The 19,639-nt window shown below is 44.0% G+C and overlaps 1 protein-coding gene across 1 annotated transcript in view; it reads right to left on the reverse strand.

Moving 5' to 3' along the window:
* Positions 1-19,639, reverse strand: part of LOC144153020 (visual pigment-like receptor peropsin) — a 452,246-nt gene that overhangs the window by 179,510 nt on the left and 253,097 nt on the right. Inside the window, exon 2 of the mRNA XM_077684656.1 lies at positions 15,439-15,598. Within this exon, the coding sequence (XP_077540782.1) occupies positions 15,439-15,598 (160 nt within the window). The remainder of the gene's footprint in view (positions 1-15,438; positions 15,599-19,639) is intronic.

The raw sequence follows: 19,639 nt of genomic DNA on the forward strand, positions 1-19,639 counted from the left end.
AGACCGCACTATAATTTTTGCCGCAACATGGTTTACTTGAGGAGGTTGAATTATCCGATCTATTTCGCGTTCCTGGGTCTTGTGGGAAATAAAAACGGCTGCGTGTTCAGCACTGTGGCCCAATAGCGAGGGCACGGGACCGTTCAAAGGGTCTCCACCATGTACTGCAATGCCGTTTTTTATTCATCTCCGCCTTGTACGATCGTTCGTTTCGCTTGTCCTTGGCAGTTTCACACTCGCCTTTTCCCCTCTCAATTTGTTCGACCACGTCAGCCTTATATCGCGTAGCGCGCGGCGCTTGACAGGAGGGCTAGCTGGACAGCATAAAGGAGGGAGAGACAACATAGGCGCTGCTTTTTTTAAACTTGGGATTTCAGCTAAATGTTCGCAAATCACGCGAGAACGCGCTAAATATTGTAGTTTATATAAGTTTTTAGCCCACCTGTCACGGGAGACCGCCTACTGGGCAGGCATTTACCCGCATCCCGGTCATACGACACGCCAGTGATACGACACTTTCTAGCGGTCCCTTGAAAGTCGTATTATCGGGGTTACACTATATATATATATATATATATATATATATATATATATATATATATATATATATATATATATATATATATAAGATACAAATAAGGGTTGGCAGTCAAGAAAGAAGACCCCGGAAAGCAAAGGCGAGAAGGTGGTAGGTCATAGAAACAGATAAAGAATTTACAAAGACAGAAACAAAGAAAAGAGGTCGTGAGGTAGTGGATTCGGATCCCACCCGGCGGGAATTTTTTCCTCCACTTTTTTCTGTATTTCGAAATTGTTTTTTTTACTGCCAACCCTATATATATATATATATATATATATATATATATATATATATATATATATATATATATATATATATATATATATATATATATATATATATATATATATATATATATATACGATAGAGAAGTCAAACTGAAAAACATAACATTTATTCTAACGTTTCGACCGGGGGCCGGTCTTTTTCAAATCTGAAAAAGACCGGCCCCCGGTCGAAACGTTAGAATAAATGTTATGTTTTTCAGTTTGACTTCTCTATCGTACAGCTAACCTCATAGCCAGGAACCTTTTCTCTTAACTTTATATATATATATATATATATATATATATATATATATATATATATATATATATATATATATATATATATATATATATATATATATATATATATATATATATATATATATATATATCAAGGTTTCAAGGTTTCAAGGTTTATTCAATAAATGTTTGGTTTACAAAATGCGTTATTGATGTTAGTACAGAAGGAGGTCCCGAAGTAAAAACTGTCAGGGGGACCTCCTGGCTCAAAATTCACACAAGACAAAGTTAATATAATGGCAGAACGGAATGCACACGAAGTAATAAAAACCATTAGCATGTCAGGGTCAGGCGAAGAAAATCAATTCTTTTAAATAACATTTGATATTTTTGCGAGAGTTTGAGGCACAAAGATTAGGAAGTATACAATACTACACGAATAAGCAAGGAATGCAAATCAAAATGTATATTCAGGTTGCGAACATCAGGAAATCAGGATCACGTGATAGTACAATAACCCATTATCTAAGCAATCATCGGTTTAAAAAACGCCAAATATCTGAAGTTAAATCCGGAAAGAAGTATACAACCAAAAGATAAAAGGTATACAGAAAAAAACAATTTTAAGAATCACCTAAGTACATTTCGAGTAGGTATGTTTTCAGACACTGGGAAAATGTATGTTGAGAAAGCGATGACTTAATTGCTACCGGCAAAGAATTCCGGAGTGCTATGGCTGAAAAAAGGGCAGTTTGCTTACCGTAGTTGGTGTTAGCTTTCGGCAGTAATGAGTTATGCTGTTCAGAGAACCGGGTAATATTTGTATTAGTAAGGGGAGATGTGGCGAAAGCACCAGCAACGATACTGTTTTGGAGGGCACGGTAAATTAGGAGACCTAATGTCAGCTGCAAAGAACACCACAGAGGTAGGACCTTCAGGCTATCGTAGATGCCTGTAGCCGAGGCCCTGAAGTGGCTGAAAGTTAATGCACGAACCGCTTGATTTTGGAGACGTTGTAGACAAGAAAAATGGGTGAAGTATGTATTGCCCCATGACGACAAACAGTAAGTGAGATGACTATGAATAAATGCGTGATACAGTGACCGAAGAATATGTGGCTGGAAGTAATGCCGTGCTCTAATTAATACACGTATCCCGAATGCTAATTTCTTTGTAACTGATTTAATGTGTGCATAAAATTTTAACTGCGAATCAAGCACAACACCAAGAAATGACGCAGTGCAGGATGCAGGAATAGCCTGATCGCTAAGTTTTATGTGCGGGTTAATGAAAAGTCGTTTGTTATGGGCGTGGAAAATCATAAAATTAGTTTTGGTAGGATTCATGCGCAGACAGTTGTTTTCGCACCATGATGTGATGTTTTGTAAATCCGAGTTCAGTTTTAATATTGGATGGTTTAGGTCTTTATCGTGCGCAAATATCGTGGTATCGTCTGCGTAAAGAATACAGTGCGAAGTTTTGAGGCATTTAATGGGAGGTCATTAATGTATATTAGGAAAAGCAGCGGTCCTAGAATAGATCCCTGGGGAACGCCTTGATTTAATATTAATGGGGCAGGAAAACGCGTCAGAAATTTTGACAACCTGTGTTCTATCAGACAAATAACTGCGAAGTAGTGTTAAAGCTGGTCCCCGTATTCCAATTGATTCAAGTTTCGCAAAAAGTATTAAGTGGTTTATTGTATCCGAACCGAATATATATAAAGAGACAGATAGAAAGTGGAGAAAAACATGCCCTCCAGGTAAAATCCATATATATATATATGCACAGCCTCGCCGGTACCGTAGTGGTCATCGCACCAGACGCGTATTCTGTTGGTCGTGGGTTCGGATCCCACCTGGAGGGCATGTTTTTCTCCACTTTCTATCTTTCAATAAACTATTTCTGTTGAAGAAATCATCAAAAAACAACCTACCCCATTTTCCCTCCCCTTCGCTTTACTTGGCTTTCTTTACTACCTACCCTTGTTGTATATATATATATATATATATATATATATATATAATCGGGGTGTCGAACCCGATCCGCAATTGCTGAACCCGACAAGGAACTGAACCCAAAAAAGTAAGAACGGTTTCCGGTTCACAACGAAACGGTTATACAATCTATTGTTGATAATGCGGAGTCAATGTCAATGCCATTCAGATATTTTTATTCTTTACGTACCATCAGCTTCGTGATCGTCCACGGACTATAATCCTTTAATCAACCACAACACCATCAACGCCCACCATATAGGAGGTATCCATTGGCGTGGAATGCACGCAGGCAACCATGTAAGTGTGCCGCCATATCCGTGGCCAAGCGTCTGTTGCTAAGGCAACGTTGTGCGCACGGCCCCCAGATCAGGCACCCCTCTTCTCCATGCGTATACATGGCGGCCAGGCAGGCCGCGGACCGCGAAGTGAACTTGTGTTTGCGTGCAAGGCTTGTGCGAGTGATTCGATAGTCAGTTGTACCGCGATAGCGTTGGTTATACGCGAAAAGTCATGGTTCCGCTGATGAGTGTGACAACCTTATCTGCAATTCAACCCCAGCCTCTGCGCATACCTACGAGCGAGGGTCGTGACACCAATGTTGCCACGTGAGCGCAGTGGAGGAACTGACAGGAGGAACTGAATCATTTCGAAACGGTTGCCCACTGAACGCAGAGTAATACCTCGACGCCAAGTACTCTTGAGTGCAGCACAGTACGATCTACCTATCCCCAGACGCGTATCAAGTCGCCGCCGCAGATCAGCTGATTGCCAACCGCCGCGCTCTAATGTCAGAGGTGAGTTTTTTTGCCGAGTTTGACACATTTAGCGCACGAGAAAGCCAGTGAGCCAGTGAAACATTTACCCGAAGAAATTATTCGGTTTTTGTACTCAACCACGTATTCGAGAGCACTTACCAGAGAAAGTCATGGATACGGTGCGAGTGCACTCGCTTCGACATCCGTGGCGGCAGCCAATTGCAGCGTCGGACTTATGCACGCCGTTCGCAGCCGCGGTTTCATCATCCGGTGATTGAAGTGCTCGAGCGCAGGTAGAGCGCCACGACATAATGTGAGTGCGATTAATAATATATCTGTTGATGCCACTACAGATAATCGGGTTGAAACACAGCAGATGATGGACGCTGGACTGTTTTTTTTTTTTTTTTTGATGCGGGCGCAAAGCATATTCACTGGCACAGTGGCCGCCGACATGGCGCTTTTCAGTGTTGCCAAGTGGAGAAATCGCACGCTAAACTATTCAATGAATACCACCTCTTAGTGGTCACAACTTGAGGAAAGACATGCGAACCAATATTGAAATAAATCATACGATCCCCCGCGGTGGCTCAGTGGCTAAGGCGTTGTGCTGACGCGGGTTCGATCCCCGGCCGCGGCCGTCACTTTTCTGATGGAGGCGAAAAGCAAAAACGGCCATGTGTACGACATTTCGGCGCACGTTAATGATCCCCTGGTGGTTCAAATTAATCAGGAGCCCTCCACTGCGGCGCGCCTCATCGCCTGCGTTGCGTAGGCGCGTTAAACCCTAAAATCGATAAATGAAATAAATCATATGCTGCTCCTGGTCGGCCGCAGTATATCACACTCTCGGCAGCGTGCAGGCTATATCAACATATGCTTTCCGCTTCCAGGTACAGGTCTCGCTGTGATTTTGCAAGCATTATATAACAACACAACATGAACGCTAAAACAAGAAAAATGGCCTTTTTTTGTAATTATCTTGCGCAATATTTTACTTGTATACAAACCATAAAACGCGGAATTATAGAATACAGTTTTTTTTAACACGTTATACTTTGTTGGCAGGGCAATGGCGTCATGTGTATTAGACCGCTTAATGGATGGAAGAATAAAACTTTAAGTTTGTCACAAAACGGCAAGAGATGGTGGGTTATTGGTCACCTAAGGTGTCGAAATGACCACGCCTTCCAAAAACGTCCAGCGCTCTTGTCGCGATCCAAACTCGTATCAACGGGTCGGTACTGAGCATCGCGCCTCCACACTGCTCTGAACTCTGAATTGGCGACCGTTAGGAGGGGGTTCCCGGGTGAGCCCTACAATATAAGAGCTAAATCGACTCTTTCGGCTCTACATAGGGAGCAAGCTCCAAGAAAAATCAATGGTAATTTACGGGGGTATAATATATTGCCGCGAACCATGCAGTGTGTTTATTTGTGTTTTGCTTTTACCGCCCGGCTGCGCCGGTCTGTGTCTGTGTTATCACTGTGCCAAGGGAAGCGCGTGTTCCATTCTTTCTTTGTGTGCCCCATGTGTTATCTGTTCTGATAGGGAGATCATTCCGATCTAACGTGAACAACAGCCCAGAATAATCTTCTTGGATCTACAATGTTCTAGATGTGAATCGACGGTTCCAGAACCACGCGCGCCGAAAGATAAAAAGCCTGCAGAGCAGACGCCGGGGTATTCCGATCTCCGACGCTCGCTCGCACACGTCACTTTGTTGACTGCTGCTTCGCCGCCCGTGTATTATTTGAGTTGTTAGGGGAGCACAAGTTCGCTCCAATAAACGTATTTTCCTTCAAGACAACTGCGTCGTCTCTGGCTCCGTGACAATATTGTATTTGTGATGATATTGCCTTGCTTGTCTTTAAGAGAATATGTCTGATTTTTCCCCATGCCTAGACGCCTCTTCTCTGCTTTCAGGCTGCCTCCGTCCTTTACAGAATGCTCAATCCTCTCCATATTGCACTTCCGTATGTCAACTGTCTTACGCTTATTGATAAACTTCGAAAGCTCCGCTAGTTCTATTCTGTCAGATGGAGTGGAAACTGTCATGCTTTGCTATTTTCTAATTAAATATTTCTTCTCCTGGGAAAGTTTACCGGTATCCTGTCTAGCTATTGTGCCCCCGACTTCTACTGCATACTCCGTGACAATGCGTATAAGATTTTCGCTGGCTTCCTGCTTCCTGTGTCGTAACTCTGCTTCCACGGTAAGAGCTGAATATCGGTTCTGCAGCGCGATCCCGAATTCTTCAACTTTACGTCTTACTGTTAGCTCATTGATCGGCTTCTTTCGTACTAGCTTTTTAAGGTCCCTCCTAAAGTATAGCCTAATTCGATATCTTACCATACGGTGGTCACTACACCTCACTCTTCAGAGCACTTCCACATCGTGCACGACGCGAGGGTTAGCGCATAGTATGGAGTGTAGTACTGGTCAAGCCTCTCCTTGATGTCGTCACCGCGATGGCCTGCGAAGAAGGGAGGGTGACGTGGCGGCACGTCACCATCCATGCCGACGAGGAAGAAACGGCGGCATTCGGCGCTCCTTCTCGCTCCATCGGGTGGGTTGGCGGTGGCACAATGCTTCCGGAACGAAGCTCCATGGGTGAGGCTAGGTCCGGTAGAGGCCGGGGTCAAACGTAGACTCCACCACTTGTAAGACAAAAGTAGACTAGCACACGGGAACGGTAGTTCTACGGAACGCCTCTGTACTCAGCCCGTCGGGAACTCTGACTCCGCAGAGTTGCCCACGATGATGATAATGTGCAAATCATGATTATGATGGGTATGTACAGGTGAGACATTGACCCACTATCGGATGACGATTTGTACAGGCCGAAGAGTCCTGTGATACAAGAAACCAATAAACGCTCACTTTATTTATTTATTTATTTATTTATTTATTTATTTATTTATTTATTTATTTATTTATTTATTTATTTATTTATTTATTTATTTATTTATTTATTTATTTATTCATGCATTCATTCTTACATACCGCAGCCCCAACTTGGGGCTATGACCGGAGTGACCATTGAACAGAACAAACCAAATAGCGATTAAACAGAGCAACAGAGCAATACAACAAAAACAAAAAAAAACACATTACCAAGACAAATCAGAAAGGCAAAGTACAAATTTTTCCAGCGGAAGGGAAGGTATGTTACCATTCAATCCGTTCAGCGTTCGGCAGTTAAGGTGAAAAAACTAAATTTGAATGTGTTGGTTCTACCATGGTAAGGCTTGATGTTAGATGGTGAAGGCTTCTAGTAATGGACGGTTAGGCAAATGTGATGTATGCATCGTCAGATACTACATACGCTGAATGAATAAGACAGTGGAGCCATTTCACGGAATCATTGAGTTGGTGCGTGCGTAGTGTAGTAAGTTCCGCGGAGGATGGGGCAAGGGAAGGCGAAAAGTCGCGCTCATAACGTTTGCAAATAAATCTGATAGGTTTTTTAGAATGACCTGAATTTTATCGATTCCGCCCTGTTTTTGAGGGTTCCATACGGGACAAGCGTAGTCAAGCACAGGACGAACAAGTGTTTTATACATTAGTAATTTAGTGCTTTTTCTGGGATTGGGACAACGTTCTTCGTAAATAACCTAATTTTTAAAAAAAATTCGGGCACATAAATTTAATGTGTTGAGACTAAGATAGATTTCTGGAAAGGATAACACCAAGATGTTTGTATTCAGTTACTTTTTTTCATGGCGAATCCTTTAAAGAATACGTGAAGCAGGAAGGGGACTTGCTATTGGTGAAAGTCATCAGCACGGATTTGTTAAAATAATACTCATTTGCAACGTTGCACACAATTAACATAAATTAGTAAATGAATCATTTTGACGTTGATGATCTTCAGGAGAGTCAATATATTCATACAGAACACTATCATCAGCACACAGACGAATTTTAGAACTGACGTTACCAGGCAAATCATTAATGTACAGTAAAAAATGCGCGCCTATCCACCCTGTGAATGTGGTTGGAAAGCAAAGTTCTAAACGACACCCACACGATTGCCCATGCGACGTAACTTGAATTTGCACACGTGGCTCTACAAAGAGTGAAACCACAGACATGTGAAACCACACCTTTTATTACATCAGAGATATTTTTTGCTAAGGTTAAACTATGCATGATCCGTGAATGGGGGTTGGTTGAGTTGTATTGGTGAAGCACATGAGTGGAAACTTTTTTTTGATATAAACTAAAAAGAAGCTAAAACCCGGTGTCAGATGATCTCACTTCTCCTCCGTCTCTGCCGCAGCCAACGGAAGCGATGAGATCGGCGGAACAGACGGAGGAGAAGTGAGATGCCATGCGTTGGTGTGAGCTCCTTTTAATTTTTTCTAACTCCTAGCGCATGCGCAATGCGCGCACACGGCTGCAACACGTGCCGTCGGCTGAGCGCACAGCGGCGCGAGAGGTTGCGTGACGCTATTGCGTGACATTTAGCGAGAGCGCAGAGGGTAAACCCGCAGATGTGCTCTGTGACTGCACCGTATGTCTCCTTCGTCTCCGCATGGGCCCGTAGCCCAATCGGTAAGACAACAAGCTCTCGCTCCATTTCTCTATTCGTTCCAGGTTCGATTTCTGGCGGTGCCAGTAACTTATTTTATTTATTCGCGAGAGTTTTCTGTTGACACGGTCGCGACAGAACCCTTGGGGGTTAGAGGTAAAAAGCTTTGCTTCAAAACAGTAGCGGTACAAGACTCTTGGGGAACGCCTGAACAAACACCAAAAACATGGAAGTGAGCCGAGTTTTAAGAAATGTATTGCGAGTGCTCCGAACGGAAGTTATAAATCTAAGTAACTAGCTGCGGGCTGTTCAATATGGTGTTTAATTTACGTAGTAATTTAGAGTGAACTACAGTGTCGAACGCTTTCGAAAAGTCAATGAATAATGCGTCAACTTGATTTCCAAAGTCAATATTACGAGTAATATCGTGCACGAATTCGGATAACTGGGTAACAGTACTATAACCTCGTCTGAATCCGTGTTGGTAATTAGACAATTCAATGTTAAGTCCGAGAAATTCAATAATGTGCTTGTAAATAATGTGCTCTAATAGCTTGCAAGAATGAGGGGTAAGAGAAATGGGCCTGTAATCGCTGAAGACTTGATTGTCACCAGATTTATGTAAACGTACGGTTTTGCCATTTTTCCGAGATCTAGGAATAGTACCAGGTTTTAAGAATTTATTAAAAATCATTGTAAAGTAGCGAGAGGTCCACAGTGAGTAGCGAACGAAAAACAAGTTAGGGATGCCATCGGCTCCATTACATTTATTAGTGTCCAACTTAAGTCGCGACTTAACACACCGCCTTCAGTGATCACTACGTCGCGAATTGGGGACGTTGGATTTGAGGTGGAAAAAGAAGGGACAACGATATTATCGACGGTAAAAAATGACTTAAAAAGGAATTAAGGAAAACCACTTTCAACATGATTCATATGGAGCACAGATTGGCCACAAGAACCAACCAATCCTAAACATGCCCCCACCTGCGGTCACATGACCAAACACTCTCTCTCTCATGCAACTCCTAGTTCGTTTGACGCATACGTTATTGCAACCGACCAGCAAATACAAGACATCTGCCACCTAAAGTCACTGACCACGCGGATGGGTCGCACCATTACGTCAATCGGGCGGCGCCCGCTCAAAGTCAAAGCCCAACGCTTAGAGCGGTCTTCGCACGGCTAACATCTTACAGCGTCCTCGCCTTGCCGCCTCGCACTTGCCCGCGCGCGCGCTGGCACAAAAAGAGTCGCAGACTTCCCCAGACTAAGGGACTCCGCTGCCCGCGGCCTGACTACCGGAAAGAGCACCTTCAACCCCAGGCGAGTATTCCCAAGGCGAATGACCCATCAATGAACAGCACCGACGCCGGCTTCGCAAATCATTAAAAACTACACCGCGCGTCTTTTGGACACTGAGAGACACCATCCTTTCGCTTCCCGTCAGCTTGCCATGACGAACGACTGAGCTACCTCTCAATGTCGGCAAGCGAAAATAGCGGCGTGCGCGCTGTCCGAGGGAACCTCGCGCCGAAACTGTTTTCACTGCTGCGCACCCGTCCGGCGTTCACTGAGACCTCCCGGTCGAGCTGACCGCATACCAACGCAACAAAGGTACTCGGGCTAAGCACCCCCGTCTTTTACCGCACAAAAGGAAGAAACGTAAAGCTTGCACTCCGCGGCCCCCAACTTCGCGTCCCTGCGGCTGCATGAAAGGAATCCAGCATGGCAGCTACAAGCGGAGGCAACGCCGATACATGAGCCCTCGGCGGCTTTCATTAATTAAATGAGGAGCCCGAACTTAACAAGGACTAGAGCTTTATCTTAGCAGGCAAGCATGGGACTGTCCATTAGCGTCCCGTAGAAGCCCATGTATTGAGAGCAGACAGGAAGTCCACAACATTTACAACTTCAGTGTGAACTAACTAATTGTGACAAGAAGATTAAACTCACGGTATTAATATAGTCGTTTTAGCGGCTAATTATCTCATAATTTGTTGTGTGATAATTTCGATAAAACAAGAAAAGTGTCGTTTTCTGTAGCCACACACCTCCCGTAGATAACCATGTGTTGACAGCAGGCACGTATTCGTTAATGTTTGCAAGTACGCTGTGAACTAACCAATAACGACAAGTAAATGAAAACTGGCGTAATTATAGTTATTTTTATTCGAAAATTGTTACATAATTTGTGGGTGGGATTTTCTTGACAAAACAAAAGTTGCGGCGGTTTTCTGCAGAGCATTAGCTGTAAATTCGGCTTTGCCGGAAGTTGCTTTTGGCCCATAGAAGAGCACAAGCCTCCCAGGATACCCCCCGTTACTGGGACCGTACGTGCGGGATGCATACGGAGGCTGGAGGTAAACAGCATCACTGTCAAAATATGGACATGGGAGCAAATTTACAAGAAACGACAGCTGGCTGGTTCAAACGAAAAACATAAAAGGACATAAGCGGAACAAACCCTATGATAAAAACATAACTGCACGCAAAAGGCGCCCAAGATTATATCGCCTATAAAGGGCAGAACACTCACAGAAATGAACACAGCCAAAAATAAAAATAATGAAGGCAGATGTGGCCCGCCAAGTGCATTCGTGTAATCACAAGAGACCGGATTTTAGGCAAATGTTTATTTTGTTACTTTCGCTCCTATCGGCCCACTTGGATACATGAGCATGAAATAGAGGTTAAGAAGTGCTTTTATGGTATTTTTATAGTGCCTCTGAATCCGTATTTTGTCGTTCGGGCATAAAAGATTTTAAAGGCCTATAAATGTCTATTTTCAAAATAGGCCCCTATATACACCATTTAAGCGTCAAGTTCCGCATTTTGAGATTGTTATTGATGTTACTAAAAAAATTGATGCACTAAACTTTATGGGGTTCAATCTAGTCAGCTAACTATGGAAAAACAACAGCTAGCAGCAGTGAAACGGGACGCTCATTCTCAGTGACAAGAGGCACAATCTGAAAATATGGAGTTTTGGGCAGCTTTCTACTGTTCCCACAATTTTCGCAGTAATTCTTAGACTACGCTCTCCGCGTGCTCTCCAAACAAATTTCTTCAAACATGTGCAGTCACAATCTCGTATCTAGAGTTATACTCTAATTCAACTCTACTTTCAACGCAAGAGTGGGGCGTCGACTACGGATTTGTTATCAGATCACTGTATTGAAGGGCCAACAGCGAAACACCACTGCGCAGCTGCATTTCCTTACGCCTTAAAATTGACAGTGCCGACGGGCTCTAAAATGCGCTTTCCCATAAAAAATCTGTTCGGCAGCTAAACAACTTTCGAAAAATGACCTTTAAATAAGTGGAAGTGTATTTGGCTGTGTTCGAGCGTGTTGACTGTACAATTGGGATATCATTGCACATGAGAAAATTTCCTGAACTTTAGCCAGCAGTCCCCATTTAAGGACAAGTTATTTTTTTTAAATGATCGTTTATCTAGCATTTATTATTTGTGTTTATTTTTGTTGCGTCGTAATTTAATTGCATCATTCCGATACAAAGTACCGCTTTTTCAATCAGTATTCCCATCTTTGAAGCATTATTTTTTGTGCCTCTTTCACTATACGGTACGCTCGAGCAAGTGACAGTGGCCAATGAACACAAATGTGAGCAGCGCGACTGTTGAATTAGGCTAACGGATCGTCATTGGTCCAGCAGTTTTATGGGAATTCAACTGTTCAGGCCTCTTTGCCATCAAAAACAACAATTTTCGTTTTACAATCGTGGATACAGAACCCGCACTTCTTAGGTAGAAATTATTTGCATTTACGTAAAAATTTATGCTGCCTATATTTACGATTTTGAAATCATGAAAAGTTGTTTTGCCTACCTATTTTGACGCCTACAACGCACTTTTATAATGGCTGAAAATCCGGCCTCTTGTAATCACAATGCAGAAATGCGTGTACATACGTCAGGTAAGAACCACACAAAAAAAAAAAAAACAAAGGAGTAAAACGCCATGCGACTGCAATAGTGCAGTCCGACAATCTCAATGTAGCACAAAACCTGCGAAGTACGTGTTATACGTGTTATACGCTTACATTCGTAGCCGGTGCAGTAGCTATAAACATTTAAACGCTGGGAACAGAAAAAATCTTGATGCATTCCACTCTGAAGGTGGATGACCAGGGAAGCTTGAGCCCAGACTATACCCGGCGCACCCATACGACGAGAGAAGATCAATGAAATTCAAAATGGAGAACGGCAACTTGTACTGGCGAAGACCGCTGCCCTGAGAAGCCGGAGGAAGCCAGATGCGCAATGCTTGGAACGCAGAAATAGGGGGGGGGGGTCTTGCAAACGTAGACATTGCCTTCGCTGGTTGCCCAGCGCCAAACCATTGAGAAACCTATCTACGTGCGACTCTACTGATGCCGAAAATGACGTCCATAAATAACTACAACCTACTCAAAATGTATGCCGCAGTGATGTGGCACATAGCTAGAGGTCAAAATCAATGAATTGAACGGCATGCGACTAATTGTGACCGCGTGGTAATAGCCCTCGCTGGGACATTTGTTTTCCAACGCCTCGCGTTTCAAAAACGCGAGATTTTTTTGTTCGCAGTCATGAAAAATACATGGAACCCTCGCCCACAATTTTCCCTTAGAAATCTGCAGAAATACATGCGGACGTTTCAGGGCGACGTCTGAGTTGCCCACGGTATCGTCCTTTTCGGGTATACATGGCGGGGAGGCGCTACACTCGGGGTGCGTTATCGTTCATGCCACCCCGGCGTCCTGTTCATGCGTCCCGTTCATGCCCGTTCAGGCGTCCAACTTTAGCGCGAAACATATACGCGCTTCAGAGGTCTTGCTTTCTGTGCGGGTAACCGCTGCGACCGCTCCGTTTGCCAGAATCCGGGACACGTGCATTCTGCGCGTGAGCCCGCGGTGCCTCGGCAGGAGCAGTGTACGCAGCGAACAGAAGCGTCTCCGCGTCCCCCGTTTTCAGTACGGAACGTGAATAATGACTTTCCCAAGCCCCGTTCTGTCCTTGGCTGCGGCCACAGGTCAGATAGTGGCGATGGAAAACATCTGCAGGTTTGACGCACGCCGGGAGCCTTACGCGGACCTCTGACGGCTGCCGGACCAATTCCAGGAGTTCGGAAACTTGCGGGGATGCACGTCGTTAGCCATACATAATATCGCGCCCATTGTAGTTGAGGTACGTCTCACAACTTCACGATGGTGCACACTAAACTTTTTTACACCCTTTTTGGCCGAAAAGGGTGTAAAAATCTTGTCCCATGGCTAACACCCTTAAAAGGTGTTATGGCAAAAAAAAGGGTGTACGAATAAAAAAGGATGTTGAGCTCAGCACCCTTAAAAAAGGGTGTTCAGAATGCTCGACACCCTAAAAAAAGGGTGTTGAGCCTCACACCATTTTTTTAAGGTGATGGCATGCGCACGGCAATGTGAATCGGCGGAGCGCGCAGCATTCAACAAAAACAGTCAATACGCACAAGTTACAGTTGGAACACAAATGAATTGAGCAAGCAAACCAACGGGGTGCAAGCGGTACAGGGAGTGCATATTTACTTAGTAATACATGTGCTGTTCTTGCTTTTATATCCAGCAGAGGAAAGCCCCCCGATGGAGCCGGTGGGCTTGTCGCAAAAACCACATATTTTAGCGCTAATTTTGGAAGTGTAGATTTGCTATGAGAATATACAAATCAACACGCGGATTTGCAAAAACTTTTTTAATTACGAGGTAGTTTTTGTGTGTTATAACTTATAGAATTATATTAAATACCAAACAAACCTTCCCCGCCACCTCAACATCCTTTTTCCCAGAAGAGTGACTGTGAGAGGGAAACAGGTTCCCAGCCTGCACCGTATACGTAAAAGGGCGTAAAGAAAAAAGGGTGTAAGTAAAAGGGTGTAAGAAAAGACCGCCAACTAAGAAAAAAGGTGAAGAGACCTCCAACTTTGGAAGCATTTTGTAACTGTTTACAGGGGTGGAGTGAACATTTTCTACAAGCGGGGGGTGTTTTGTCCCCTCATGATGTTTAAAGCAACATGAATTGGTATAATTTATTACCAGTGAAGCTCTTTAAGCTTCAGGTAGTTTCGGTGGCGTTAGCAAAAAAATACAAAGAAAAATCACTGCGGCACCTGTAAAGGGTGAACCACCGCAGATAGGGTATTATAACAGTGAAGTCGGCTTTCGAACTTGTTAGAGTGTGAGCACAAGGGGCGCATGCGTACCGCACCTCTTACTGTACCATTTCAAAGGTGCTAGTCTTTTATGGATTGTAAAAGGCAAAAAAAATTGGCGCAGCTTGCAATAGTATTGCAAGGCTGGACAAACAGCATAGCTGGGGTCCGACCTAGCTTGTTTCCCTCTTGGATCCCCTGGCGTTTGGGGGGGGGGGGGACACAGTGGAACAGCCTTGTAAAATCCGGTTAAACTTGGCTTCACCCCTCAGCGGTCATCCTAGCTTAGCAAGAACATTGCAAAGCTTAGCAAACATAACAAAACTTGACAACACCGGAAGAAACTAGGTCGACCCTCAGCTCCGCTGTTCTTTTTTTTGAAACTGAACACCTATTTCACATCGTTTCAACAACCTACAGAAAGCCAAGCGTGTTGCAGTCGGTAAACACTCTTTTCGCCACACAACTGTAGTCTTTTTAATTTTGAATGTTCAAATTGGTGTTTCACGTGCCAAAGCTAAACTTGGGGCATGAAGTGCACCGCATATGAAAATGAGCGATCATTGTATACGAGCAATTATTTTTTTTTCGCTTGAAAATTTCTTGCGAGTAGAGGAATATATGAGGGGATCTTTTCTTTATTACAGTGCTATTATGGAAACAAACATGGCCTAATTCAATGCGCAGCTGAACACCTTTTCCACACCCTTTCAACACCCTAAGAAAAACCAAGGGTGTTGAAGTTGATCAACACCCTTTTTTTCACGCAGAAAGGGTGTAGAACTAGGAAAAGGGTGTTGAGATTCAAGAAAAAGGGTGTAAAGGCGAAGGCTTCCTTTTGAGCTCGCACAAGCGCATGCTTAAAATACCTCTCACCTTCCCGAGAAGCTGGCCGTCGAGGACAAGGGGCAGCCGAGCAGGATGCCGAAATCGGAGGCTGCCAGGCTGATGAGCAGGAGACTGGTTGGGTCCAGCACAGATGACACACACGCGTACATGGCCAGCACGATCCCGTTGCCCAGTCCGCCCACCAGTCCTGCCGAGGTGAAAACGGAGGCCGCGTGTCAGTCACGTCAGACTCGCAAGGTGCACGTGAAGCCCTGCTTCTGGGGCTTCGCCCAGAAACTAGAGAAACCACGTCCGAAGGAAACAGGAGAGGGAGTATCTCGCAATAAGCATCAGCAAAGGAAGCAAATCGGCAGCAAACAGGTACTGCTACTGCAATACTCCTAGTGCCCAGGATTTGACTGTACCAATGGCTATACGCACTTAACACTGTGTGTAGCCTCTTTAGACGTCCCGTCCTGGGCACTCCTTTGTGTCCTTGATATGATACAATGAGCCCAAACATTTCCCTTCCTTCCCTTGTATCAGCGAGACAGGCGAACAAAGGGCTTGAAAAATTGATACCCGAAGATCGGATATTTTAAAAGACAGCTTTGCTTTCCGATGTAAGCCCAACGCAGGGTATTCGTTCACAACATTTTTAGCAATTCCGAGAGGCTTTCCGAGCTAAGTTTCCGCATGAGAGGAGGCCGACTCTCACCAGGGTGCGCCCCCTCCACCTCTCCTATTTCAAAATGACTGGATGTTAAATGGATGAGAGAATACCCCGCCAAAGGCTTGTCGGTCCAGAAAACTAAGAGGGCTGTAAGCGACGCAACTAGAACATTTCTCACATTTCTAAAAACATCGCCAAAAGTTTTCCCACAAGTTTTTCCACAACGTCTTCCCAGAAGAAATTCCCATCGTACGTCACTTTATAGAAAAGTGAAAAAGAAAACACTGGAAAGTACGTGCTTCGACATCGAGAAAAAGCGGAAAAAGCAAACCCGACCCGAAAGCGCTAAAATGATTACAATTTACAAGTAAGCAACATGGTATTAAAGTTACTCGTCACTACTCAATCTAACTCTTGTTTGACCTTTACTGCGTCTCCTGCAAAGCGTCAGTCTTTTGTGGCTATAAGCAGTGCATTCTTTTAGTGCTCATTAGCGTTACAGATGACGAATGGCCCTTGCATTAGGCGGTTTTTGTTTCAGTTGCCGCAATAAAAATGTTGGATGACTGCTATACAGAAAAGCGCGATAAAAATTCTGAAGAGTTTGCGCGAAGTAACTGTTCGGGGCAGCCGGTTTCAAAGCAGAGCTTTCTTTGTGGGGTGGTGTAGCTCTCAGAGCAGATTTAAGAGAGAAAAAAAAAGCGGCAAAGTGTCGAGACCACTTTTCAGAAGGCCCCAAAATTGTGCCTCCTTAAATAAGTGCAAAGTATAATGTCTCCAGCACACCCCCCAAAAAAACAATAATTGTATTTTAGACAGTGAAATGCATTCGATTATAAAGGCGAAAATTATGTACAAGCATTTAAAAGAATACCATGGCATAAATTTTGCAGGTCGAACTTTTCTTTTTAGTTAGGAGATTTTAGACGGGATTCGGCTCAGGAACAGGTGTATACTGGACGCGAGCGGCGGCCTGACGCCGTGTTCTCGCCATATCAGGATATTTGACTTAAGCATCACGCACAACCAGGTACTTACGTAACGACGGTAGTTGTTTTCTATCCCGACATTCAAATATTGCGAAATATAAAGACCGAAATAGAGCAAAAAATTCCCGAGAGGCTTGTTCTCTGTGGTAAACGAAGTAAGCGAATACAATATTTAATTACGTTCATGCTACTTCCGAACAGAGCAGGTGGGCCTGCAGACGCCGCACACAATCTTCAGAGTCAGGGCTTCTGATATTTGCAATACCCAAAGGACGAATACATTGTCCACGTGCTGCTCCCTGTGACTTCATCAGTACTGAGAGCGAAGGTACAGGTTGACACATAGCAGTGTGGAACCCAAACTCGGTCCACGCTGCAATTTGCCAACATTTCTGGCCATTGACTCTTCCTTGCTTCCGCGAGGAGAGATTAACACGGTGAAACTGTAAATAGGAATGGAAGTTCGTAAATAATATCACTGTGGGCTTTTCGTGTGCTGCTGGGCAAGCTTCTTATGGAGGTCACCGTGAAGGCTTCCCAGACAGAACGCCGTTTTAGCGAGCGTCATTTCATCCAACAGCTTTTTATTGAACGACGGTTTATTGAATCGCCTATGTCTGTTTGGTTGAAAAATGGTTTTGGCTATCATTCGATTTTATAATTTTAATTCAGCCCACTCTTATTTCCATGCTTAGTTGGCCAGTGAGCATAAAGTGCCTGTTCACGATGATTTGCTTCCTCATCATTCCGGAAAATGTCCGGTCATACCTGCGTACTTTTCTTGCCTTTATTCCACGGAGTTCATCTTTTGTGAATTGTGCGCTTTTTGTTTGAACGCATTTCTCGTCCTTGTGTGCGCTCTCTGAAATGTGGGTGACATTTTTGCCAATTGATCGGCACCTGCATGTGTTAATTCTGTAGTGGCATAAATTTTGAGTCATACTGCAAGAATATCGCATACCACCCGTGAATTTGTTTGCACATGTCCCATAACTTCGTTTGTGTTACGGCGCACGAAGGATTCGTGGCCATTGTCAGGAACATCACTCTGAAATGAATGTATGTTTAGTCGGTCGCAGTTTTCCGTGCAACATGACTGTGATGTGGTCGATGTCGGAGTTTCAAGCGATGTTGTTCTGTGATAGCTTCTCCTCGAGGTGTTTGACGATGCAACGGGACCGGTGGTTAAGGCGACCTCCCCACACCCCATACCTTATATAATCTACACCAGCACGAAAGCTCGCTCATATTCATCATCCTGAAATATCCGTTAACCCTCGGCTTCGGTTAAACCGTTTCTCTTCTGGTAAGTCTGATTTCTCTCTCTTTTCTTATTTTCTTAGCATTCATAAGACGACGAAAAAAAAAAACAACTTTCAAAATTTAACCTTTTCAAAAATAACCATTGGAACAGCGGTATAAGGGCAAATTGTCCACAAAACCTGGGGTAGGTTCCTAGGTAGTGCGCTTGTCGAAAGGCATGCAAGTACATTTAGAAAGGCGGGTGTATGCAACGTCAACACGTTGCTTTTATCATGTTCGCCGCTGCCCACGCGAGGTTCAAACATCTTCTCAAAGACCTGTGCATATAACGAACCATTTCATGATAACACATTTTCGGCCGCTCCCTAATTGCGCTCATCGACTAGTGCGAAAACACCAAATAACATAAAAGAGATTAAAAACACCTTACCTGACTGCTATACGCCTGTATTTTTCAGCGAGCATAGCCCGACAAAATCGTCGGTTCCGTCAGTATTGATGAAAGATAGGCAAGTTTGAACTTCAAAAAGATCCGGCAACACTTCTTTCAACATTTGTCAAAAGCTTAAATGCTTTCAGAACGTACTCAACAAACACATACACTATAGGGGTCACAAACTACATTAGCCAAAAAATGCTCCTGTATGCCCATCAGATAACGTTGAAAGTAGCTGAAAAGATTTTTCTCTCTTTTCATGGCCTGGGCGTTCTTCGAGCGCCCAAATTATGTCATTAGAGCGGTGTAGCGGATATTGGCCGGCTTCCTTTGAGTTGCAGCAATAAACGCATTCGGTAACCGCTTCGAAAAAATCGTCACAAAAGCAAAGAAGGAGCGATATTCTCGTAATTGTCCGTTTTGAAAGCGTCCTTTTTGGGTCACTTTCATCGCGACGTACTTGCGGTTAAGCAGAGGGCTTTTGGTAATACCGTAACTGTTTTTGAAAGCGCATTTTAACGACCTGAAACCATGTAAAACTATCTTTTATGTGTTTATTGGAACGTGTTTTGAAAATCTAATCGCGGTTGATATTTTTTTGCGGCGACGTTGAAAGTTTTAACCGCAAGGGGACGAACGTCCAAAGATGGCAGCTACAGCCAGCTGTTTCCTTTGACAGTAAAGTGTAAACAATGCTACGGCTACTCATTTTCTTTTTTGCGCTTGGTCCCCGTTTTGTGGTCGGTGACAACTACCGTGCATCAAAATAATCCTCCCGTTGCGTATTTCGGTATCGACGTACTTTCGGCATGCTGACGCGATTTTTTCCAAGAACCTCGGATGGTGCGTTACGCCGTTGACATTTTCGTTGTGCTCTACAAATGAAAA

Source organism: Haemaphysalis longicornis, unplaced genomic scaffold (assembly GCF_048455015.1).
Source record: "Haemaphysalis longicornis isolate Haplotype H1 unplaced genomic scaffold, Haemaphysalis longicornis Haplotype H1 scaffold_1, whole genome shotgun sequence".
NCBI classification, from domain to species: domain Eukaryota; kingdom Metazoa; phylum Arthropoda; class Arachnida; order Ixodida; family Ixodidae; genus Haemaphysalis; species Haemaphysalis longicornis.